The sequence below is a fragment of the Magnolia sinica genome, chromosome 16, assembly GCF_029962835.1.
Source record: "Magnolia sinica isolate HGM2019 chromosome 16, MsV1, whole genome shotgun sequence".
Classification (NCBI taxonomy): Eukaryota; Viridiplantae; Streptophyta; class Magnoliopsida; order Magnoliales; family Magnoliaceae; genus Magnolia; species Magnolia sinica.
Window position 1 is genome coordinate 4228533 of NC_080588.1, and position 27704 is coordinate 4256236.

The following is a 27704-nucleotide window of genomic DNA, read 5'->3' on the forward strand; positions in this document are numbered from 1 at the left end:
TGTGGCTGTAATGCAGCCACCTCTCTCCTCAACCTACCACAGCGAACTGCCACTGTGGGTGAATTTCTCACCGGCCGATCACAAATCAAACGTCTACATACCGACTTTTTCTTTTGGGTGTGGATTTGCGTAGGGCCCAGCATCCATCCTTGATCGACTGCCATCGTACTTTCACAGCATATGCGCCTTTTTGGGCCCGATTCCCAAACCCGTCTCCACCTTCTCCCCATTTTCATCCGCCCTCCCTCCGGCAGCAGCAACAGCAGCAGCAGCAGCTCTTCCATGGCCGACAGCTTCCATTGCCATCCATGACAGCAATGGTAAAACCCCTCTCCTCCTCTCTCATAAAAAACCCACCTCACATCTCTCTATTGGCGTCCCTCCATCTCCTCAGATTCTGCTCAAACCCGTCTACGCCGTTGGTCTCAGCGGTCGCTGCAATCTGCGACATCCTCCACACTGATCCCCGATGGCAGCACAACCCTAACTTCAAATCACTGGCCCCACACCTCACCCCCCACCAAATCACCCAAGTCATTGAATCCCACCCTAACCCGAACTCAGCGCTCCATTTCTTCAACTGGGTCTCTCAGAGGCATTTCGACAAACACCTCATTGACACGTTCTTCGCGCTCTTGAACAAGCTCGTGCAGCACCGGATGTTTGGCCCTGCGGACCGCGTCCGTATCCTGTTGATCAAGGCTTGCCGGAATGAGGAAGAGCTCTCGAGATCAATGGGGTTCCTGGACAGGATCAGCGTTGGCGGGTTCAGCTTCTCTTTGTTCAGCTACAACACACTTTTAACCAAATTGGGTAAGTTTGATATGGTTGAAACTGCACAAAGTGTTTATAAACAGATGATGGGGAGCGGAGTAATTCCGAGCCTTGTGACGTTCAATGCTTTAATTAATATATTATGTAGGAATGGGAGGGTTAAAGAGGCCAAGCTGGTTTTGAGTCGGATTTTCCAATATGAATTGAGGCCGGACGTGGTCACATACACGTCATTTATTCTTGGATACTGTAGGAATCATGATTTGGATTTGGCATTTCAAGTTTTTGATAGAATGGTTAAAGAGGGATGTGCTCCCAATTCTGTGACCTATACTACTTTGATCAACGGACTTTGTAATGAGGGGCGGGTGGACGAGGCATTGGGGCTTCTTAAAGAGATGGTGGAGAATGGCGTGGAGCCCACGGTGTATACATATACTGTTCCGGTCACTTCCCTTTGTGGGTGTGGCAGGATCAAGGATGCATGTGATCTAGTTGTTGATATGAGGAAGAGGGGGTGTCGTCCAAATGTACATACTTATACGGCGTTGATCAGCGGATTGTTTCGTGCGGACCAATTCGAGATCTCCATTGGATTATTTCACAAGATATTGAGGGATGGGTTGGTCCCTAATACAGTGACGTACAATGCATTAATAAATGGGTTATGTTCGAACCAAAAAATTGAGTCTGCCTTAAAGGTGTTCGGTCAAATGGGGAGGAAGGGTTGCTTGCCTAATGTTAAAACTTACAATGAGATGATTAATGGGTTTTGCATGACTGCTAAGATTGAAAAAGCGATGGTTCTTTTCAATGGAATGCTAAAGATGGGCCCGCCGCCAAATCGGATAACGTACAACACACTGATCAATGGGTATTGTAAATGTGGCTACCTTAGCAATGCTATGAGATTATTGGATTTCATGAAAGGGAATGGATGCGAACCAGATGAATGGACGTACACTGAACTTATATGTGGTTTCTGCAAAGTGGGTAAACTTGAATTGGCGTCTAAAGTGTTTGATGAAATGGGGGAACACAGTTTGAGCGCGAATGAGGTCACGTACACTGCATTGATTGACGGTCACTGTAAGTCCGGGAAGGTAGACGTTGCATTGTCATTATTGGAGAGGATGGAGGAAATGGGCCGCAAACTGGACATGCAGACGTACAATGTTGTCATCAATGGTTTTTGCAAGGAGAATAGGTTGTCGGAAGCGGAGAAGCTCCTTGAGACGATGATTGAGCGGGGTTTGCTGCCGAACGTTGTGACGTACACGTCATTGGTTGATGGGCTGTGCAAGAACGGGGCGGTCCACCTTGCATTTAGAGTTGTCGATGAGATGGTGAAGCAGGACTGCATGCCGAACCTCCACACGTACAGCGTGCTGGTTTACGGGCTATGTCAAGAAGGTAAGGCTGAGGAAGCGGAGGCGTTGATTGGAGAAATGGAGGCAAAAGGATTAGTTCTTGATGAGGTAACATATACGTCGATAATCGACGGGTTTGTTATGTTGGGTAGGCTAGATCATGCCTTTTCGCTTTTGAAGCGGATGGTGAGTGCGGGTTGCAAGCCCAACTACCGAACTTTTGGCGTGTTGATGAAAGGGTTGCAAAAAGAACGCCAAGAGCTCAAAGAAAAACGTGTGGGCTTGCATGAAGGAATCTATAATTGCGGTTCGGATGACAAGGATGCACACTTTGATACAGCTTCCGATCTTTTAGTCAGATTGTCAGAGAATGGATGTGATCCTACTTTTGATACTTACAGTATTCTAGTATGTGGGCTATGTAGAGAAGGACGTGCATATGAGGCTGATCAGTTGGTTAGAAGCATGGCGGAAAAGGGCATGTGCCCAGATGCAGAAATGTGTAGTGCGTTGGTAGTTGCATACTGTAAGCAGTCCAGAGTTGATGCTGCCGTAGAAGTCTTCAATAAGATGGATGTTGGAGGCTTCGAACCTCGCCTAGGTATTTACAAAGCATTGATATGTGCTCTATGCAAGATAAGCAGGATAAAAGAAGCTGAAGCTTTGTTTGAGAGAATGCTTCAGCAGAACCGGAATCCGGATGAGGTTGTTTGGACAGTGCTCATTGATGGGCTACTGAAGGAAGGAGATTCGAAGTTATGCATGAACTTTCTACATGTCATGGAAGCAAGGGATTGTGCTATCAGCTTCCAGACCTATGTGATTTTGGCAAGAGAACTGTCCAAGGAAGATAAATCTATTGATACAGACTGGATTGCTGATAAGTTGAGAGTCTGAGGGATGTCTTGTTGGTTACGGCATTTGAAATTCAGCATCTGTTGGAATGATGGATGATTGCCTATTAGCAATCACTGTTCCTCAGTCAATGCGGGCCACATCTTTTCAGCTCGTGAGTCAGGAGATTTCAACTGAATATTGGTGGCAATCAGCTCTCGATTGCATCGAGTAATAAATGGTATGTGGATAATGTGTGTGCCCCAATTATTCTTTTTATTTTTATTTTCTTTTTGTTTGTTTTGAAGTAATTGGAGGTTTGCTAGCACCACACCCACTTTCTTGACATGCACATCTACACCACAGTTAAAAAACCTGAAAACTCGAGTCACTGGATGTTCATTTGGTCGGGTTAACTTGAAGACTCAACCTGACTCAACACAATGGCTAATAACTATTAGCTAACAAATAGTGGAAATGGTAGTAAACATTTAAATACTTGTATATGTATTAAATGGAAGTTTGCCATTTCTTCTTTTGTTTGAGAGCTTTAGATTGTATTCTTTTCCTACCTTTTGATGGGTGTCTTAATAAATTCTTAGTTCTCTCTCTCTCTCTCTCTCTCTCTCTCTCTCTCAAAAATAAAAAATAAAAATAAAACATTTAAATTACTTATATTTGTACATGTATTATAAGATACAAGAAAGAAAGCAACAAGTTTTTCCATAGCTTGATGGTTTGGTACTTTGCACCTCTAAAAGAGGTCTTGGGTTCAAATCTTTCCCATATCATTTTTTACCCTTAATGAAAGGAGGCCTGACAAGGTGAGTGATTAGGCCTGAGTTAGAGTGAGTTGCATAAATTTGACCGAGTTAATGAGTCAACTCGATTTGTCTCGCTTTGCTCGACCAAGTCATGGTCAGATTCGATTCTTTAAGTGACTTGGCTTGAAATCTTGCCAAGTTGAATAGACTCGGACGAGTTTTGCCTATCTCGGTGAGTTTTAGGACTATGATCTATTGGCAGTGAACATGCCCAACCTGGCAAGTTTGTGAGACATCCGTGTGCTGCATGCTGTGGCCCTCACCATGGAGATGGCTATACATAAAGATCAGGCTGGTTGAGTCATCAGGCAGAACCTGAGTTTATGTTGAATGTAGACTGTTGGCTAGTTTCATTCTAAACCATATATTTTTTCTCATAAATCCAGCCTGTTATTTGCATATGGTTCATGGTGGGGGCCACCGTATGCACTGAGCAGATGTCCCATACACTTGCCAGGTTGGCATGTGCACCTGTGGGGCTATGAAACCTTTTCATGACTGTTAGTGGTAGTGCTATGCTTACATTCTTTCTTCTCAAACAGAACATTTTAAAATGCGATATAGCTTTGGTAATCTAAATCCATTCTTCTTTTGTTTTTTCCACTATTGCAGTGCATGAGACATGCTGTACATTTTTGAACTTGGGGTTCTGGAATGGCTTTCTGGTGTTTAAAATGAAGACTACAAGAATTTTCAGGTAGGGAATTCACATGCTTACAATCTGAGAAGTCATTGCTGAAAGTGAATTGCTATTAATTCATTTTGAGTGCATCTGGATTCATTATTGAATTGATTTGCAGTTCTTCATCTAAGGCTATATTTGGACAACAAACATTTGAACATCCAGATTTTCAGGTAACCTGGATTTCATGGGGTCCATGACTGCCACAAGCAATAGCTTGTTGTTTTGCAAGTAACTCCTGCAAAATCACGAAATTCAAAAGTTACTGCAAAACCAAGAATGTCCGAACTTCTTGGTTTTGTGGGAGTTTCCCCCAAACTAGACACTACTGCTTATGTGGGTGGTAGGCGCGGGCAATGTGACAAAGATCGCTGAGATTTTGAAAATCTTGCAATAATTTTACGAAAAAAATACAGAAATCAATATTATCATGACATTTTTTAAAAATATTGATGGATCATAAAATATCATGTTTTTATTGCGACATTATCTTGAATTTAACCTGAAAAATACTAAAAACCTTAAAAATTGTTATATATTATATATTTAAAAATTAAAATTATTTATTTATTGATAACGAACATTTTTAACTATTTAATTTTCTGCGAGATTTTCCCAATAATATCCCGACCCAAGAAAATCCTCATGGGGTGATCCATATTGAGGTGGAAACCAAATGGGGCAGTTTACATGGGAAAGTATTTTCTCGTGGGGTGGGATGTAAATGGGTAGGTGTGAAAATGTTTACATATGTAAATTGGTGCTGATGAAAATATGCAAATTGATTTACATATGTAAATGGCATGGAAACAAACGCACCCGAAGGCTTCGGGTTAGCTTAGTACTGCTTCATGGCTGTAAGGAAGAGTTTTGTTTTTGTGATCATAGTATCATACAGACTATTGCAGATTACTTGATTTCTCTTTTCAAGAAGGAAATCTTCATGCTTTTGTCCATGCTTTTCCAGATGAAGACAGATTTGCTGTAGCTTAACATTCGGATCTTAAACTTCATGAATATTTTGTGTTCTGCTATTCTGTTGAGGGTTTAGCAAGTTTGTTAAAGACATGGAAAGTTTTCATTTTGAGAGAGACAACAACATTCACATATAGTTTACTGGATAAAAAGTTGGAAAAGTAATTCTATGCTGAGCATTGCACATTCCTTTATTGGCTGTTGTGATCACAAACAAGAATTTTCATTTGAGTATAGCAGTAGCATAGCATAATCATCCTAGGATAATTTCTAGAAATAGTTTCCACCAAAGAGCTGACAAACATGAAACAACAAAAGAAGTAAGGAGCTCTGTGGTCATGGTATGCCAAATCGGTTACGTATCGGCCGTATCGGCTGATACGTAACGGTAACGGTGCGAACCGTTACCCGTTTCGGGGCCGAAACGGCCGATTCGATTTTTTGTACCTGTATCGGCCGATACGGGACCGATACGGGCATAACGGCCCGAAACGGGCCCGAAACGGTAACTTTTTTTTTTTTTTTTTTTAAAGCTCTGTTTTTGCTGTTTTTTTGAAACCTCCTGCTTCCAAACTGTTTCTAACTCCTTCTACTACTAATTTCGACCAACCTTAGCTAGGTATTTGATAGAAAAACACATTATATTATAGATTTTTTTGAATCAAAGCTCGGTGGGCCATTTTTCAGAAATTCGTCAAAAATAAGTATTTATACTTTTTTAAATATATTTTGCTGTTTTAATCATGTCATATGATGTGTTAATCATAGTAGAACATGTTAATGTGCATTTTACAGATTTGGGGTACCATTTAATAAATTTTTAATATTTTTTTCTATTTACGCATGAATTTTGGCCCCTTTTTTTAAAATTCGAAAAATCAGTTTTTAATGGTTGTTTTGCTGTTTTAATCATGCCATTTGATGTATTAATCATAGTAGAATATGTTAATGTGCATTTTACAGATTTGGGGTGCCATTTTATATTTTTTTAATATTTTTTTCTATTTACGCATTTATTTTGGCCCTTTTTTTGAAAATTCGAAAAACCATTTTTAAATGATTCTTTTGCTGTTTTAATGATGTCATATGATGTGTTAATCATAGTAGTACATGTTAATGTGCATTTTACAGATTTGGGGTTCCATTTTATATATTTTTTATATTTTTTTCTATGTACGCATTTATTTCGGCCCTTTTTTTGAAAATTCGAAAAATCATTTTTTAATGATTCTTTTGCTGTTTTAATGATGCCATATGATGTGTTAATCATAGTAGAACATGTTAATATGCATTTTACAGATTTGGGGTGCCATTTTATATTTTTTAAATATTTTTTTCTATTTACGCATTTATTTCGGCCCTTTTTTTGAAAATTCGAAAAATCATTTTTTAATGATTCTTTTGCTGTTTTAATGATGCCATATGATGTGTTAATCATAGTAGAACATGTTAATGTGCATTTTACATATTTGGGGTGCCATTTTATATATATTTTTTATTTTTTTCTATTTACGCATTTATTTCGGCCCTTTTTTTGAAAATTCGAAAAATCATTTTTTAATGATTCTTTTGCTGTTTTAATGATGCCATATGATGTGTTAATCATAGTAGAGCATGTTAATGTGCATTTTACATATTTGGGGTGCCATTTTATATTTTTTTTCTATTTACGCATGAATTTTGGCCCTCAAAAATAATTGCAAACACCTAAATGTAAGATATTTTCATATTACATTCATTCTAATATATCTATCATTGATAGTAGATAGTTAGAAAATTAAATATATGAATTTTGTAGTCAAATTCAGGTTATCTGGTTCATAAATTCATCAGACAGTCCGATACAACTTCTCACTAAAGAGTGGACCGTTACACCACCATAAACATGTTCCAATTTATAAATGAATGTATATTTGGAATGCTTAGAATATTCCGGATTTAATCCATATTTTTTCATATTTTTTTGGCAAAAAAAGTTTTTTGGCAAAAAAATTTTTTTGCGCCGTTACGCCCCCGTATCACCGTTACGCCCCCGTATCCGTATCGGTTTTGGAGGTCACCGTTATGCCAACCGATACCGATACGGGACACCTTGTCTGTAGTATAGATGCTGATAAGAATGACAATCACAAACATAAGATCAGCTGTAATAGGTTAGGTGTAGAAATGCAGATCTACACCCACTGTATGCTTCTCAATTAATCCCAATTTTTGGAAGCAGTATCGAAATTTTACGATTGTGGGACCATAAGCTGTGTTACGAGGATATGGGAACAGGTGTCCCGTATGGGAAGGATCAGAGTATTGTGATCCTCCAAATTACAAAATCATAAAATAACAGATATGGCAAGCATCAGACAGTACATTTCCTTTTTCTACTTCCTCTCTCTCTCTCTCTCTCTCTCTCGCTCTCTCTCTCTCTCTCTCTTCCAAGAGATTTAACATCAAGTACGTTAAAGATATAGTTGGAAGTGTGTTCTTATTGTGTCAATAGCATTAGGCTTCTTTCTCTATCTCTGGATTGCTCTTTTTGGCAAGTCCCTGAGGAGGAAAATAGTACGGCCAATTGCCTCACTAAGCAAGGGGTCGTGGAATAGATTTCTATCTAGTGCCTTAGTGGATCTATGTATTTCTTTTCCCTTTGGACATTTTTAATAAGATCTTTCTTTATCTTTTGTTATAAAAAAAGCTTGTAAAGTCAACAAAAATAAGAGGTTATGGTTGTCAAATCGATATGAAATTAGGAATGGGTCCATCTATAGAAATTTGGAACTTGGTACATATGGCCCATGTGTATATTGGTAGTGAGCACGTGACAAATGACCATACTCTACCAGTGTATCAAGTAATAAGAATTGCTTTAAATAGTGATGAAATGTCAGCCTAGTGTAGCGATTTTCTTCACCCATTGCATTGCAACCAAATCCCGGCAGTGAAAGATCTCTCCCCCCATCCCTCTTCCTCTTTGGCCATCCTAACACCTCTCTCTCCATCCCATCTCACCATCCATGAGGAACTCTCTCTTTGGTGTCCTCTATCTATCTTCTTTGCGCCCCCGACCCCCCCCCCCTCTCTCACCTAGTCACCTAGTTGTAATTTGTACCCACATCATGTCATGTCGAAATGAGCACTCTCAGGTGTTTTAGAGGATCTTGGTTATAAAGATCATAAGGAGTGATGGAGGTCTTGGGTTTGTGTCATTATCCTCACATCATGGGATATATCTATAAAGTGATCTCTCTCTTTTAGATCTAGTCGTAAGTTGTACCCACATCATATCATGTCGAAATGAGTACTCTCAGGTATTTTGGAGGATCTGGGTATCGGAGATTGTGAGTGATGGAGATTTTAGGTTGTGTCATTATCCTTGTGGAGTGATATCTAAGATCCTTGCAAACCAAATGAAAAAGGTAGTGTTTCATATTTCCCCATCCTAAGAGTGTCTTCATTCAAGACGAGAATCTACATGGATTCTTATAGCAAGCATTTTGAATCATGAATTAAGGAGTTTTTTCTGTTAGGTAACAGGCAACAGAACACAAAATGGGAAGAATGGAGAAATCTCTGCACTGCATATTCATTAAGCAATCAGCCTTTAAATAGGCATTACACCAACTAATAAACAAGAAAATAGGAACTAACTTATATGCTGCAGAATCTGTAGATTTAATTCCTAAAGAATAGGTAAACATAACAAACTCCTATTGACTAGAACAATAAGCCACATGACAAAGTATTTACTGCTGACTTATTCAACAAACCCTCCCTTAAACTAATGATTAAATATTAGTTTAAATAAAAATACTGCTGTTGCTGCTGCTTTTTGCAATCGGTTGATCCTTGATTCTATTTTATATTAGTCTTTTGATTTATAAGGAAGAGAAAGAGGAAGGGGAAGAGGACGAGGTAGAGGTGGATATCATTCAACTACTCGTAAACCAAGTTCAAGAGACAAGTCTAACATAGAATGTTATCGGTGCCACAGGTATGGACATTACAAATCTGAATGTTGTACTCTAACATAGAATGAAGAGGAAGTCTCTCTTTTAATGGTTTGTTATGCGAAAGAAGAAACGGGCAAGAACATGTGGTACTTAGACACAGGCTGCAGCAATCACATGTGTGGTGATAAGTCGCTCTTCTCCACCTTAGACGAATCTATCCGAGACAATGTGAAATTTGGGGACTACTCCAAAGTCTCTATCATGGGCAAAGGAGAAGTAATTATCTAGACTAAAGGAGGTGCCGCTCAAACCATTTCCAATTTCCTTTTTGTTCTAGATCTAAAGACCAACTTATTGAGTATCGGTCAGTTGCAAGAGAGGGGTTATGAGGTTTCTATCAATGATGGAGTGTGCTGAATTCAAGATGCCAAATTGGGCTTAATTACTCAAGTTATGATGATTGCAAATCGGATGTTTCTTCTCTATTTCGACAATGTTAATCAAACATGTTTTTCAGCAAAATTAAAAGACATGGCTTGGCTATGACACTTTCGCTATGGTCATCTCAATTTTGCTGGTCTAAGAACACTTCAATAGAAAAACATAGTTGCTGGCCTTCCGAAATTATCAAGCACCTCAAATGCTTGTGCAGAATGCATTGTTAGCAAACAACATCGAGAGCCATTTCCAAAAGGAAAAACTCAGAGAGCAAGCCAGTTATTGGAAATTGTCCACTTCGACATTTGCCAACCTATCAATCCTGTATCTAATGGAGGTAAACGATATGTTATCACTTTCATTGATGATTTAAGCAGAAAAACTTGGGTTTACTTCTTACAGGATAAATCTGAAGCTTTAATAGCTTTCAAAAGCTACAAAGCCATGGTTGAGAAAGAAGTAGGATGTTCAATTCAAGTGTTGCGGACCGATCGTGGAGGTGAATATAATTCGTACAAATTTACAAACTTTTGTGAAGAGCATGACATCAAAAGACAACTCACCACACCCTACACTCCACAACAAAATGGAGTGTGCGAAAGAAAGAACCGCACCATCATGAACATGGTGAGGAGCTTATTGACGAAGGGTGAAATTTTAAAGAAGTTTTGGCCAAAAGCTGTCAACTGGAGTGTTCATATTTTGAATAGAAGTCCAACTCTTGCAGTCCAAAATATGACACCCGAGGAAGCTTGGAGTGGTAGAAGACCAAATGTTAGCTACTTCAAAATATTTGGGTGCATAGCCTACGCTCATATTCTAGACAAGAAAAGGAAAAAGTTAGATGACAAGCGAGAAAAGTGTGTCTTTCTTGGTGTTAGTGATTGTTCAAAAGCTTATAAATTATATAATCCTAACACTAAGAAGATTATTATCAGCCGTGACGTAATCTTTGACGAAGACAATTTTTGGCAATGGAATGCAAATAGGGTTGCACATCATATTCCTACAGATTTTGATGGAGAAAAAGATGAAGAAGAACAACATCTTGTGGGGAATCAGCAGCAATCCACCATTATTCAAGCAGATGATTCATCTGAGGCTGCAAGAGAACCAAGGTCACCACGACTCAGAAGGAGGCCAGCATGGATGCGTGACTATGAGGTAACAGGGATTGATCAGTCTGACACTCATACACTTTGCTCTCTTTGCAGATTGTGATCCTGTAACTTATGAAGAGGCTATTTAACAATCAAAATGGAGGAAAGCCATGAATGATGAAATTGCAGCTATAGAAAGGAATGACACTTGGGAGTTGACGGAACTTCCAAAAGGACTGAAAACCATTGATGTGAAATGGGTGTATAAGACGAAATTGAAGGAGAATGGTGAAGTTGATAAATACAAGGCGCATTTAGTCGCGAAAGGATACAAGCAAGAATTCGGCATCGATTACAAAGAAGTGTTTGCTCCCGTCACACGACACGACACAATCAGATTGATAATTGCATTGGTAGCTCAAAATTCATGGTCTATTTTCCAATTAGATGTCAAGTCGGCATTCTTGCATGGAGAATTAAAGGAGCAGGTATTTGTTAATCAACCTCCTGGTTATGTTAAAATTGGAGAGGAGTCCAAAGTTTATAAGTTAAAAAAGGCTTTATACGGACTAAAACAAGCCCCACGTGCTTGGTATAGTCGTATTGAAGCATATTTTTTGAAGGGAGGTTTTCACAAATGTCCTTATGAACATTCACTTTTCATCAAATTAGAAAATGTTGGGAAAATCCTCATAGTCAGTTTATATGTTGATGATTTAATCTATACTGGAAATGATAAGGTCGTGTTTGACAAATTTAAGAAGTCCATGATGGCTGCATTTGATATGTCTGATTTGGGAATGATGCATTACTTCCTTGGTATAGAGGTAGTTCAATCTGTTGGAGGTATCTTTATTTCTCAGAAAAAATATGTCCAAGAGATGCTCAACAAGTTTCAGATGAAAGATTGCAATCCCAGTTGTACACCAGCAGAAACGGGGTTGAAGCTTACCAAAGATTCCCAAGGAAAAAGGGTTGATGATACACTTTATAAGCAAATGGTGGGAAGCTTAATGTATTTAACTGCAACGAGACCAGACATAATGCATGCCTTAAGTCTCATCAGCAGATTCATGGATTGTCCAAAGGAGATGCATCTCTTAGCTGCAAAACGGATATTCAGATATTTGCAGGGAACAACTAATTATGGGATCCTGTATAAGAAAGGAGAAAAATCAGAGTTGTTTGGCTTTACGGATAGCGATTATGCTGGAGATCCAGATGATAGAAAAAGCACATCTGGTTATGTCTTCATGATGGGGTCAGGAGCAGTATCATGGTCATCGAAGAAGCAATCAATCGTCACTTTATCAACAACTGAAGCCGAATTCGTAGCTGCGAGTTCATGTGCTTGTCAAGCTATTTGGTTGCGGGAGATTCTTGCAGTACTTCACTTCAAACAAAAGGGAACTACAACCATTTTTTGTGACAACAATTCAGCAATTAAATTGTCCAAAAACCCAGTTCTTCATGGGAGAAGCAAACACATTGATGTACGGTACCATTTCTTGAGAGATCTTACAAGAAATGAAACAATTGATCTTGTGTACTGCGGAAGTGAGGATCAAGTTGCTGATATATTCACAAGGCTCTCAAACCAAGCGCATTTCAGAAGCTTAGGGAGCTGCTTGGTGTTTGTTCAAAGAATTCAGTTTAATTCAAAGTTTTTTTATATTTAAACTAATATTTAATCATTAGTTTAAGGGAGGGTTTGTTGAATAAGTCGGCAGTAATTAGTTTGTCATGTGGCTTATTGTTCTAGTCAATAGTAGTTTGTTATGTTTACCTATTCTTTAGGAATTAAATCTGCAGATTCTGCAGTATATAAGTTAGTTCCTATTTTCTTGTTTATTAGTTGGTGTAATGCCTATTTAAAGGCTGATTGCTTAATGAATATGCAGTGCAGAGATTTTCTTACTTCTGTCTCAACCATGGCTTTGTAGCTTTTGAAAGCTATTAAGGCTTCAGATTTATTCTGTAAGAAGTAAACCCAAGTTTTTCTGCTTAAATCATCAATGAAAGTGATAAAATATCGTTTACCTCCATTAGATACAGGATTGATAGGTCCGCAAATGTCGGAGTGGACAATTTCCAATAACTGCCTTGCTCTCTGAGTTTTTCCTTTTGGAAATGGCTCTCGATGTTGTTTGCTAACAATGCATTCTGCACAAACATTTGAGGTGCTTGAGAATTTTGGAAGGCCAACAACCATATTTTTTTGTTGAAGTGTTCTTAGACCAGCAAAATTGAGATGGCCATAGCGAAAGTGCCATAGCCAAGCCATGTCTTTTAATTTTGCTGAAAAACATGTTTGATTAACATTGTCGAGATAGAGAGGAAACATCCGATTTACAGTCATCATAACTTGAGCAATTAAGGCCAATTTGGCATCTTGAATTCGACACACTCCATCCTTGATAGAAACCTCATAACCCTTCTCTTGCAACTGACCGATACTCAATAAGTTGGTCTTTAGATCTGGAACAAAAAGGACATTGGAAATGGTTTGAGCGGAATCTCCTTTAGTCTGGATAATTACTTCTCCTTTGCCCATGACAGAGACTTTGGAGTTGTTCCCAAATTTCACATTGTCTCGGATAGATTCGTCTAAGGTGGAGAAGAGCGACTTATTACCACACATGTGATTGCTGCAGCCTGTGTCTAAGCACCACATGTTCTTGCCCGTTTCTTCTTTCGCATGACAAACCATTAAAAGAGAGACTTCCTCTTCATTTTCTGCAAGATGTGATTTTTCACCATGGTTTTTAGACAAGTTAGTACGACATTTAGATTTGTAATGTCCATACCTGTGGCATCGATAACATTCTATGTTAGACTTGTCTCTTGAACTTGGTTTACGAGTAGCTGAATGATATCCACCTCTACCTCGTCCTCTTCCCCTTTCTTTCTCTTCCTTGTGAATCAAAAGATTGATAGTCTGATTGCTGTTGCTGCTGCTTTTTGCAATCGGTTGATCCTTGATTCTGTTTTCTATTAGTCCTATTTGAGGCTAAGGACTGACTGTTGATGGAGGCTTGTAATGCTTGTTCATCCTCGTCTTGCTGATTGAGTTTCTGTTCATGGATCAGCAAAGAACTCTACAATTCATCAAGTGAAAGTTCATCAATATCCTTAGATTCCTCTATAGAACATACAACAAAATTAAATTTCGGAGTCATGGATCACAAAATTTTCTTCACAATTGTGACATCCTCTGACTTGTCGCCGTGAATCCGCATTTTGTTGACAATTGTCATGACTCGTGAAAAATAGTCTGTGACTGATTCACTGGACTTCATTCGAAGTGTTTCAAACTCCGTACGAAGTGCTTGAAGCTGCTGCCTCTTTGCTCTTGTTGAGCCTTGATACTTTTTCTTCATGGAATCCCAAATGTGCTTGGACGTATCCTTACACAGAATTGTCTCTAAAATTGAACGTTCAATGGCTTGGAACAAATAATTCTTGGCTTTGAGATCTTTCAACTTTGCTGCTTCTATTTCTGCTTTTTGTGCGTCTGACACTGCTGTGCCCATTGCTGGTTCTGGTATGCCATCAGAAACAACTTGCCAATACTCCTTTGACCTAAGAAAATTCTCCATCAACATGCTCCAATGATCATAATGACCATCAAAGCGAGGTATAGCAGGTTGTACAAAAGTTTCAGATGCCATTGCAAGAAAGCTGGTTACCGGAAGAGGAAACTACTGTTGTCTTTTTGGAAAACCTGGCTCCGATACCACTGTTAGGTAACAGGCAACAGAACACAAAGTGGGAAGAATGGAGAAAATCTTTGCACTGCATATTCATTAAGCAATCAGCCTTTAAATAGGCATTACACCAACTAATAAACAAGAAAATAGGAACTAGCTTATATACTGCAGAATCTGCAAATTTAATTCCTAAAGAATAGGTAAACATAACAAACTCCTATTGATTAGAACAATAAGCCACATGACAAACTAATTACTGCTGACTTATTCAACATTTTCCCCATGCATAGTATGTAAAGTGGTCATGGAAAAGCATATAACATGGATGGGACCTTTCTCTTTTATTTACTTGGAAGAATGGGGTTTGGGAAAAAATGGATTTGAAGGATGAGGGTTGTATCACATCAACCTAACTTTTGTTCAAGATTAATGGATTGCCAATAGTTTTTTTTTTCTATGCTCGAAAGGTCTTTGTGATGGTGATCCACTCTCTTTCCTAAATCTCTATCATGGTTGAAGGATTTTATTTGCCCGTGCATAGTGTGGCCAAACAAGGACTTTGAGGTTGTAGATTTGGAAATTGCAATATCACATTTGCAAGTTGCTGGCAATACTTTAGACTTTTCATTGTTTTCACAAAGCCAAGTTCCTCGAGCCACATGTTTTCGAAATTAAAAGGGGATGGCCTCAATGTAATACCACAGAAATCATAAGGTATTGGATGGTTGTCCGAAGTCAACATTGGAAATATTTGTCCCGGCAGATTTGGAAAATGTTTATCTCACCCTTTAGATATTGGGAATCAGTTGCGTTTCCAGTTGGTGACTCTTTTTGGTTTCTTTCATCATGTGAATATGCCTCCATTGAGTGTATATCTTTTAGCTTGTTTTAAACCTTTGCAAAGGTATTATTCCATAATGGTAATGGTGGCTGCAACGGCCACCATCATTACTGTTACAATATGGGCCATAGCGGCAGGTTTTTTTTTTTTTTTTTAAAATTAGGGGTCCATAACGGATCATCTTCTCTGTGACGGCTGTTAAGACCCCGTAATGCGGACCGGTTGTCACCATTACCGTTACGTAACGGCAGTTGCGGCACACCATGAACTTCGCATACTAGTAGTCAGTTGCGCCTGAACTTCTTGAAAGTAAAGTGAATGGCTTGATAGCTGTCACTTATACATCAAGGGCCTGTTTGGATGTGTGAAATCTGTGGAAGAAGAAAGCATTTTCCTTGATTTAACGTTTTATGCTATTTGGATTGCAAAGAAAATAATGGATTTTGTAAAGTAATCATTGGCCTTATTTACAGTCAAGATTCTCTGGTGCAAGATATAAGATAATTTTTGTCTAATGCATTTGGGATTTCTACTTGCAAAACAAACAAGACCTCTAAAAATAGAATTCGTTTAACAACAATGTTGGTAGAAATAATTATTACTTTTTCCATGTCCTCGCCTTAGATTCTTTATATCCAAACATGCCCTAAGATAAATCCTAAGATGTGGAGAAGAAGTTAGCTCCATCCAAAAGGCCTCCCTTTTAGCAAGATCAATAGACCCATAGACATTAGAGAGGTTCCATTAGAACCCATCTTCTTTCGAAGAAAAGTTTTTGGAGATTGAAAATTCGCCAATTCGTCTTGCTCTCATATACACCACGTCGTTATTCCACGCTAAGAGTCATCCTCCCAAGCCCTCCATGCTAAGGAAAAATGGACCATGAATACACCCCCTCCCGCAACGTTCTCTTATCGAGAACGCAGATATCAGCTGGACTTCCAGTTGTTGATGTCCACTCTGAATTTCTTAACATACTCCTTGGTAGGCAACCTTTTCTCCAAGGTCCCCAAACACTAATATTCCATGACAAAAATCTTCATTGAGAAACATTAATCGCTATTCCAGATTTCCTAGACATCTTGCAAGATTTCATGATGCATCTAGGCTGCATGCGGGCATCAAATAAGGCTCGGTTGAGTCCACAAGCTGGAAGATTAACGTTCAGACTTGTAGATGTTATATCATGCCCTTATTAGGTCCATCCATTGGTTTTATTAAATATCTGACAAAATTGACCGCCCAAGTTAAAGACCTGTAACATCCAACCATCTAGATTGCTGGTCTATAGCACATCTATTGGCCAGATTGGTATGATTGACGATTTGAATCAAATCAAGGGTCTGATGTCAATATTGACCTGATTCAATGGCTCGATTGTATTGAAGGTCTACATGTCTAATGGATGGAGTTAAATGACCTTAATACCCCTGTGTGTCATCATGTGCGTGGGTGGTTAGCCCCACAAGTCCATATTTTTACAACCATCCCCCGAGTTATTTGGGATCTGTCTTGTTTTATAACTTTTTTATTGGCTGTTTTATTTGTTTTTTTGTATTAAAGCAGTATAGGTGACGGACTATCTTATATTGGTTGGATGAGCTAAAAATGGCAAGAGTCCATATATAGGGGGGTTCTTTGTATCCAGTGTTCGAAATATCGATACTATCGGCCGATATATCGGCCGATATTATCGTTATCGCACCCATGCGAGACGATACACCCCCGATAACCCCCGGAAGATACCAAAAAATCCCAATTTCAAATGTCGGCCGATATATCATCGATATCGCACGATATTTTGACGATATCGCGCGATTTCCTCGAAAAAATCAAAAAAAAAAATCGAAACTATAATTATCCGAAAAAATCGAAAAAAAAAAACAAGAAACTGGATTTCGGTACCTGTACAAGAGATCGTCATCATCGAAAGCTTCTATTTGGTGGGCCATTCCAATCGAAGCTTCTTTCGTAGATTAGTGCAAGCAAAATCTTTGATTTGGGAGAGAAATCCGTCAAAATCCGAAGAAATCCGGGTATTTGGGCGACATCGGGAGAAATCCTCGTCGAAATCTGGAGAATCTTCGCCGGAATCTGAAGATTTGGGAGATGGGGGTCGGAATCCGAAGATTTGGGAGATTTTGGGGCCGGAACCCTCTCTGCTTAGAAAAAAAAGGGCGTCCGGCCCTGGTTTTTGAATTGGGTGGCGTCCGCATGAAATCGGATTGCGTACTGAGTTACTCGGTGCACTCTTATCGTACTGAGTAAACTCAGTTGGGCCCACCTTGAATGTATGTGGTCTATCCACGCCGTCCATACGTTTTTCCGGATCATTTTAGGGGTTGAGCCCAAAACCGAAGTATATCAAAAGCTCAAGTAGAACATACCAAAGGAAACAGTGGAAATATTGATTTCCACCGTTGAAACATTTCTAAGGCCCCCAGTGATGTTTATTTGTCATCCAAACCGTTCATAAGATCACATAGACATGGATGAATGGAAAAAACAAAAATCATCTTGATCTAAAACTTCTGTGGGCCCCCAAGAACTTTTCAACGGTAGACTTCAATTCACATCATTTCAAGTGGTGTGGTCCACTTAAACTTTGGATATGATTAAATTTTGGTTGAAAGCCCTAAATTTATATAACAAGGCGGATGTACGGAGTTGATACAATGCAAAAATGACAGTGGGCCCCACAGAATTTACTCAGTACGCTTAGCGTACAGAGTTGCTCAGTACGCAATCTGCTTCCGTACCGCACACCACCACGGGTGTGTTGACGTCGTCACCCAATTTTGTGGGTCCCATCATGAGGTATGCGTTATATCCAAACCGTTCGTCCATTTGGTGAGCTCGTCGTAAGACTTGAGCCACAAAATAAGACAGTTCCAAAGATCAAGTGGACCACACTGAAAAAAGCAGTGGAAGATTAAAGGTTTACCATTGAAACCCTTTTGGGGTCACAAAATTTTTGATCGATATGATATTTGTTTTTCCTCATTATCCAGATTTGTGTGACCTAATGAATGAATTGGATGAAAAATAAACGTTATGGTGGGCGTTATGGTGGGCCCTACAAATGTTTTAACGGTGAGAATCAGTCCCCACAATTATTTGTGGTGTGGTCCACTTGAGCTTTGGATATTACTCATTTGATCTAAAATGATCTCTCCATATGCATGAACAATATAGATATAATAAATACATTACTGTGGGGCCCATTTCACTTTGAATCGTTCAGACAACCTGAGCGGGAGGAGTGCCTGCGACGGACGCACATTTCATGCAAAAGACTTTCGCATTAAGTTCCTGCGCTGGGAACTCAGGTGGGACCCATTGTGATGTTTGTGAGAAATCTTATCCGTTCATCCGTTTTGTGAGTTTATTTTAGGACACGATGCCAAAAATGAACCGTTTCCAATGCTCAAGTAGGCCGAAAACATGATAATTGAATGTCCACAATTGAAATATTCATGGGCTATAAAAGTTTTGAATCATGCTAATATTTGTGATTTCATTTCATCCCTGTTGGAATGAAGTTATTAATGGTATGGATGGCACGTAAACATCACTGTCGAACTCAAGTAGGTTTCAACGGTAGGAACTTCCCTAACCACATTTTCCGTTAGCACGGCCCACTCAAGCTTGGTTCATTTTTGGCATATTGTTTTGAAATGAACTCACAAAACTGATGGAAGGGGAGGATTTCTCACGAACATCACAGTGGGCCCCATCTAGGTTCCCAGCGCAGGAACTCCATGCGAAAGGCTTTCGCAGGAGATCCACGTGCGTGGGGTGGGAACGACGTAGTGAGTAAACTTTGTGGGGCCACTATAATTCATGTATTTTATCCGCTCCATCCATCCATTTTACCATATAATTTTATGATTTTAGCCCAAAAAGTGAAGCATATCCAAAGTTCAAGTGGCCCACTAATGGTCAATCACCATTGTTTCCTATGATATGGTCTACCTGATTATTGGATCTACTTAATTTTTTGCAAAATCTCCTAAAATGATATAGAAAAATAGATAGACGGGGTGGATACTGGATATAGTTGTCTTAGTTCAATCGGACAGCGCAGAGCTTAGGACCCTCTACAAAGGAAACCTATTATGTGCCATTCTTTTTTGAGATTTTATGATTTAAAAGTGTGTATGGAGGTCTTTTTTAACAATTCCCAAAGTTTCATTAAAAATTCAACCATTTTCCCGATGTTTCCCCATATTTCCCCAAAAGTGCGATAAACTATGCGATACAAACGATATATCCCGTGCGATAACCGATACGTATCTGTATCCCAAGTGTGCGATACATTGAGAGTCCATATATAGGGGGGTTCTCTTATCTATGGAAGAAGATCTTTAGAGAGTTTTTGGATAACGTTGTGTTTGGATATGAGGAATCCAAGGCATGGACATGGAAAAAGTAATGATATTTCCATTGGTACTCTTGAAAAATGGATTCCATTTTTAGGGGTCTTTTTTTTTTTCCAAGCGGAAATTTTGTATTCATTAGACAATGGTTACGTAGGATGTTGTATCAAAGAATCTTGACTCTGATAAGGCTAATGATTACTTTGTGGAATTCATTGTTTTCTTTGTAATCTAAATAACAGAAAATATCAAAGCAAGGAAAAATGTTTTCTTTTCCTGCGGATTCTGCCTATCCAAATGGGCCCTAAATGAAATCTAAAGTGTGTATATGGGAAACTAATGATGATTTTTGTGGAAATGGAACGTTGTTGATTTTGATATTAATTTTTGTTGTTTGTTTTAGAGTGTAATTTTTCATGGAAAACCTTGGAGAGGAATCGAAATCGGTTTAGCTTACTTCTTTTGTGGGCATGGATATCAATTTAACCTCTGTTTGGGTGACATTGATTTCTAGGATTTTCTTGGACAAATGGGAAGGACATGCTTGAATGGCTGGCTGCACAAAATAGCGACAAGCACATTGGATCATTTTTCCTTGAACACCACTCAAGCCTCAAATTGGCATCCCTCCTGAAGGCCAACATGATAGGGTTGAAATCCTAACGGTGTTAACCAATGCTCTGAAAACCCTGTTATCCCATGATATTGAAAATGCATTGTTGTGTAAATTTTAGTGCATCAATGAATGAGATGTAGAAAAAATTATTTACATTTCTTGAGATACATTAGAACTATGTAAATAGTGTATAAATACTAATAAATAAACAAGCAAAAGATAAATTTCCTATAGTTGTATAAATGTTGCATCCTCTGTGACAGTTCTTTAGCAAAGTGGGGTGTTTTGTTACATAGCTTCTAGTGTGTCAAATAGGGTAGGTAAAGTAGCTGCACTTCTTGCAATTAGTTCACTGGTATTGCATGCAATTGTTCTTCGACATATACTGTTGAAGATGGGGTCCTTGGTGGGAATAATTGTCTAGCATTCAAAATGGGAAAATTTGATCTAATTGTGTATGCCTGCACACATTAATGTTGTTAGATGGTGTAATGCAGAAAGACGGTTGAATCACCACTAACATGTCTAGATACTCTGATTTCATTAATATGCGCAATGCTGTGGTTTTCTTTTCCTTAGGCAGATTCACAGTCTACAAATAAAATCCTCCCATTATATGGCTCTTTTTGTTATATTATTATTATTTTTTATTTTTTAATAATTTTTTTGCCTTTTCGCTATCTCACTCAAATGCTAAAACAAAATACATAAGATATAAAGGATGATTTTTAGCGAGCCATTTAAAAAAAAAGCTTCCATTGATCAAGTAAAAAGGAAGAGGTTTTCATTTAATTTTTAGAGAGATTCTTAGTATTCATTTTGAAAAGAAAGAGGTCAAATGTTTGCTGCTGCTTTTGGGTGTAGGGCCAGGAAGTTGCCATCCATGTACCTCGGCCTTCCCGTGTGTTGGTAAGCCAACTAAGCAGCTGCGGGACCTGGTAGTAGAAAGGTTCGAAAGGAAGCTATCAGTGTGGAAGGGGAGATCTCTCTCTTGGGAAAGGATTACATTGATTAAGTCAGCTCTTGCCAATATGCTCCTCTACTTTGTCTTTTTTCAAATGCCCAGCGTTGGTGTTGGAGAGGATTTAAAAAATCCAAAGAGATTTTCTTTGGAATGGGACGGAGGTACCATCACAAGTTCCATCTTGTAGAATGGAAGAAAGTTTGTAAATAATTTAAGGGGGAGCAGGTATCAAATTGTTGAGGGTTATGAATATGGCTTCCAAGGAAAGTGACTTTGGCGATATTGGTGTAGAACTGAATCACCTTTGGAGCTGTATTGTTGCATGTGAATATGGCCCCCACTATGGTGTATTGTTCACAGGGTATCATCCCAATATCGGGTGTTGGTGGCTTGAAAGGCTATCTTTAGGATGAAAGGACAATTTGCACAACATATCAAATTTGCTTTTGGAGATGGAGCAAGAATAAGATTTTGGGAGGACCACTGGCATGGAGAACAGGCGTTTCAGCTAGCGTTCCTGCTGCTTTACAAGTAGCAAGAGATAAAAAATCATGTGTGTGTGATCATTTCATCAAAAGAGGAACATCGATATCATGGGATGTTCATTTGAGAAGAGGCTTCCTTGACAGCGAATTTAAGGAGTAGATTAGATTGCTTCAGATCCTTCAATATCCATACACCCAAGAGAGAGACAAATGGAGATGGAAGAGGGAAAGCAGTGGCTTGTTTTTGGGTGAAATCTTTCTATGAGATCATCATGGGGGAAGTAGCTGGGTGAAGGCTCCTACACTCAAGTGTGGGCTTGCCAGGGCCCTCAAAAGGTAATGGCTTTTGCTTGGCTTGTGGGGAGAGGCAAGGTCTTAACTAGAGACCATCTTAGAAGCTGCAGAATGATTGATCCTTAATGGTTTTCCCCTTTGTGTCAAGGAAGTGGAATCTATCACTCATTTGTTTATGTTCTGCGAGTTTGCTTCATACGTCTGAGGTCAGTTACGGAAACTCTTTATATTGTCATGGGTCACTATGAGATCTATTGCAGCTCTTTTAGAATCATGGGAGTGTTTCCATTGGGAAGGGAAAGGAGGCTCTAGGTGTCTCTTTATAGTTGGGCCTTTGGTTAATCTGGAAGGAGAAAACAACTGGGTGTTTCATAATATTGAAGCTACAAAAGAAGAGAAATGACCGGGTTTTCTGTGATGCTGAAGCTAGAAACAACTGGGTAAGCAGGCTATGGTGCTTCCTAATGTCTCCTATGCATGAAAGAGCTGGAATCGATGGATCATGTTCATCCTTGCCTCTTTGCTAGGGGAGTGTGGGAGGCCATCTTGGACGTTTTAAAAATCCCCTCGTTGATGCTGGGTTCCATGGAAGGGTTATTCCCTCTTGCCATGAAGGCGTCCCCAATAGAAATGAAAAGCTGAGATGGCGGTTGGCTTTGCTCACTGGCCTTTGGACTCTTTGGGCTGAGAGGAACAGTCACTATTTTAGAAATCATAGTGGTTCCCTTCGGCTGCCCTCTGTTGGGTTCTAATGCACATCAGGGAGTGGGCTCCCTGATTTGAGGGGGTGGTCTTTGGTTTGTTGCAGGTTACTGTTTGTAATTTTTCTGCCTTTGGGCTTTCTTAATAAAATTCTTTATTACCTTTACATAAAAAATAAATAAATAAAAAAAAAACAAGTAAAAGAAGAAGACCTGTTTCAAGAGATCCAAGAGAAAGTTATCGAATGGGTCTGTGGCTCTTCAGTTTTGAAGCATTGTAATCCTGATGGTATTTATCATTTGTTGTTCTCTAGATGACTTTTTCACTGGCTTCTTTGTAATTTCATTTCGGGGTTTTAATAAATAATCCAAGGTGATGGTTTATTAAATATAAGTCAAAAGTTCGAGTTGTTGGTGCCATCATCTTAAAAAAAAAATCCAATATTATAAAAAAAAGGAACTAAAAAAAGGTTAAAGAGAACTGAGAATCCCTCAAGTCAATTGATAAGGGCTGATACATAAACAAGGATTGTTAACACATTCCTTAGCCAGAGTGTCAGCTTATTCATTGGCTTCTCTGGGTGAGATTAAAAGCGGCCCTAGCCTCAATGCTCAGGATTTTAGCCACACTGACAATAAATGATTTCCATTCCGTGATTCCTTGGTGTCATCAGATATGCCACAGTATGCAGTAATCACTCTTTGGATCCCTCTCCACTACTAGTGGCCTGAAAGAAGATTTTGTAACCAAGCTGTTCAATCCAATCAACAATCCTCGTAAACCAGAATTCCCCAGATTGCTGAAAGAGCTCCTATCCATAGAAAAATGCCATATGGCAAAAAATGGTGTGGGAAATTTTTGTGTTTAATTCAGTTTCGATCTTTAAAATGAGCAAGGGGAATCCGGACGAAGATGGAATCCACATTATTTTTTTCACCTAGTTCAAACTCTCTTGAGGAGATGCAACCAAATGACCACACAAGTCAATTGATCAAGATTTTACGAAAAGGCTCACAATTTTTTATTTTTTTTGAAAGATGGAAATTTATTAGGCAAAGCCAGAGAACTGTACAACAGGAGACCTTGTTACAAATCAGATGAGCGGGCAAAAAAGAGAGCCACTTTCCACCTCCTTTTCCTCACAGTACCAGATCCTCCAAACACACATGCTCGAAAAAGACCATTGATAGAAGCAGGCATCACCCAATAGATTGAAGCATATCCTTCAACATTCCAGGCCAAGCATAGGAAGAAAAGGGGCAGTGTAAGAGTACATGATCAATCGATTCTTCCGCACACAGGCAAAGAGGAAAGGCATTGGGTATAACCATTCCTCTTTTGATGAGGTTGTTGACTGTTAAGATTCACTTTTGACCTGCCAACCAAGCAAAAACAACAACTTTCAAAGGAGCTCCAAAATTCCAAATTCTAGAGGTGTGACTTTCTTCAACGCTCTGACCTTCTTCCGCTAGAAGTGAATAACATGATCTTACTGAAAAAGTCCGTCCTAGAATATTTACAGCCCATGGAGTCTTGAGAACCTTGCATCAATTGTATCCCCGGCAGAAGAGATGGCAGCACAATATGATCTAGAGTTTCATCCTCTTCTAAAATTCTACGACGAGGGGGGAGCCAAACACCACTTTCAAAGTCAAAGCAATGGTCGACAGGGATGTCGAGAGAAGGGGAACGGTTTACCAACCTAGGGAATGAAGAACAGAAAGGGTGGTCCCCAACCCAAACATCAGTTCAGAATCTAACTCTAGATTCGTCCCCCACTAAGAATTTAACACCATTAAAAATGATCGGCGCAATAGCAGCCACCCTTTTCCAAGTGAAAGAAGTCTTATAGATGAAGGAATTCTGTGTCCACCACCCAAGGGGAGCCGAGCCATATTCAGCCTGGATCACCACTTTCCAGAGGCTCTTCTCCTCCATACCATAGCGCCAGACCCATTTAGCAATCAGAGCCTGATTAATCTGCTGCAATCTTCTAATGCCAACTCCCCCATCCCTAAAAGGCCGACAAACCTCAACCATCTCAAAAGATGGAACTTCTTTCCATCTTCCCCACTTGCCATAGAAAGTCTCTACGCAATTTATCCAAATGACTTAGAACAGAAGCTGGGCAGCGAAAAAGGGAGAGGAAGTAAACCGGCAAATTAGAAAGGGAGTGTTTTATCATAATAATCCTGCCCCCAAGGGATAAAGATTTATTTTTCCACAATGATAACTTGCTTTCCATTCTCTCTACAATTTTATCCCAAAGGTGAATATGAGGTTTTCCCAAACACAGCGAAAGCCCAAGGTATGTAGACGGGAATGATCCTGCGTTGCATCCAAATAAATCGGCAAAAGTAGCAGTTTCTGTCTTCGATACATTGATTCTAAGAACCTCACTTTTACTCAAGCTAATATTCAGCCCATAGACAATTTGGAACCATCTCATAGCTATATGCAGATTAATTACCTCAGACTTTAGCGCATCACAGAATAACAAGGTATCATTTGCAAACAAAAGATGAGACATGCGGCAAGGTAAATTAAGAATAGAAAAGCCAGAAAAAAGACCCCTCTCATCTCCTCGAGAAATCATTCTACTTAGACCCTCTGCTACTATGACAAAAAACAAAGGGGAGAGTGGGTCACCCTGCCTCAATGATCTTCTAGATTGGAAAAAGCCAAAAGGAGAGCCATTTATGAGGATTGAAAATTTCACAGAAGAAGTACAGGCCTCCATCCATTTTCTCCATTTTCCCCCAAAACCCAACCTAGAGAGCATGTAGCTCAGGAATGACCAACTAACATGATCATATGCCTTCTCCAAGTCTAACTTACAAACTAGCCCTTGAGCCCCATGTTTCACATATGTATCCAGAGTCTCATGGGCTATCAGCGCGCTGTCTAAGATTTGTCTACCAGCCACAAAAACACTCTAGAAGGGGGAAATGACTTTATGAAGAACTCCTTCCAACCTGCGAGAGAGAATTGTAGCCAGAATTTTTAAGGACTTCCAAGTAGGCTAATAGGTCTGAACTGATTCAGCGTATTTGCCCCTTGGATCTTAGGAATAAGAGTTAGAAAGGTGCATCTCCTACAATATAACCAGAATTATAAAAATCCTGTGCAAAAGCAAACAGATCGACACACAGAAGATCCCATAATTCTTGGAAAAAGGCAATTGGAAACCCATCGGGACCAGGGGCCTTGTCCCTACAAAGGTCCCACAGCTTCCTTCAATTCCTCCAAACTGATGGGGGATTCCAGAGACTTCGCTTCCTCATTGGAGAGCGATTGAAAATTTAGGTGTGCCCACTTTTTCTTTTTAGGCCCACATCTCACTTGTGCACAAGAAAATGCCCACTTTCTCTTTCTAGGTCATCTCTACTTCACTTTTTTTTTTTTCCCTTTTAAATCTCTACATTAGGAAATATGTTTACTTTTCATTTCTTTTAAATCTCTACATTAGGTACTTTCCTTTGATATCTTTATATTAGGCAAGAAGTAATCTTAGATTCTTCTTAGTTAAGTGGTTTCTTATTTTTTAGGTCTTTGATAGATAGGAATTCTATTTTTAGATTCCATAGTTTTTGTTGCATATTGTGAGGACCGATTATAAATAAGGCCTAGGCCCTATGGAATAAGGTAAGTTGAATGATGTTTCTTTTGAGTAAATTCTCTTATTTCTTTACAGTAGTCATTTGCTCACAGTCTTGCACTCGAGCATTCGGCTAGAGGATTGTTGGGTCTTTTCCCACAATCTCTTTCTTCTTTTCTTTAATCTATTTGCTCCCCCTTTCGGGGTTTGCATTAAGGAGCTTCAGTTCATGAAAAAGATGAAGCAATCCATCCTTTTGGAATCTCGGATTGGGAAATCAGTATCTCTAAAGGCCAGCGAGCACATTCTGGCATGGTGAGGTGGCGTCCCCAATCCGATGGTCAATGACTTCTGCCGGACTCGCAGGGTGACAGTTTGGGCACTAACTGGCGGGGTTTAATCCGTTCTAGTAAGAAAATGAAGTGAAAAATGGCTAAGTGAACCGACGCAACTAGGAACACTATAACTTAATACTATGAGAACACTAGAGCATTTCTCATTTTATTTATTTACCTGAATGTAACAATTTTAAACAGTTACTACTAATTTTAATTTATATTGTATACCGTGTCAGTCACATGAAAACCCAGTCGAGTTGTTAAGTCAACCCATTCCGCTGGATATGGAGTCGAGTTTTTGAGCTACTGGTCTGAACTGTCCTAAACCTTTTATGATTCTTGCTGGTTTAGGTAACTAATCTCCCATGACTGTTCTTTTGCAGGACTAACTTGCATCGAGTGATGAAGTCAATGCAGCAGAGCAACTTCTTCCACTCAACTGTTTACACCATAAAAAGGCAATTTTTAGGTAACATACAGCACTGATTCATTTTTCTGTTAACATACAACACTCAATCATTCTGTTGTATATTCCATAAATTGATATATATATATTTTGGGCCACCAATAACATTCAATCAAATGGTTGTTTCGAATACACTGAAATGTACTGATTTTGAGATTTCTAAATCCAAACTTGCATCTCTAACCTTGGATTTGGAACTGAATAATAATAATAATAAAGGTTGCAGTTTTTGGGGTCTTCAAGAGCAGCAGTATAGATTGAAATGACATGATGAGCTTTGCTGGGCCCATACTCCAGTGCAATAAAGCTCATGTATATGCCACACGTGTGCCAGTGGGGCATGATAGAGTTACTCTGTACACCAGGAAAC

General features: G+C 39.2%; 1 protein-coding gene across 3 annotated transcripts; it reads left to right on the forward strand.

The window, feature by feature from the left end:
- LOC131229865 (pentatricopeptide repeat-containing protein At5g65560-like) lies at positions 1–27562 on the forward strand. Of its 3 annotated transcripts, none has more exons than XM_058225906.1 (4): positions 1–3219; positions 4415–4499; positions 20386–20536; positions 27252–27562. In XM_058225906.1, exon 1 carries the CDS (start codon positions 309–311, stop codon positions 3039–3041), a length of 2733 nt encoding a protein of 910 aa, XP_058081889.1. In that variant the 5' UTR covers positions 1–308; the 3' UTR covers positions 3042–3219; positions 4415–4499; positions 20386–20536; positions 27252–27562. The 3 variants fall into 3 exon arrangements, with proteins under 3 accessions (XP_058081889.1, XP_058081891.1, XP_058081888.1); XM_058225908.1 differs by having other exon boundaries at positions 20386–20521; XM_058225905.1 differs by lacking the exon at positions 20386–20536.
- The last annotated feature ends 142 nt before the right edge of the window (positions 27563–27704 follow it).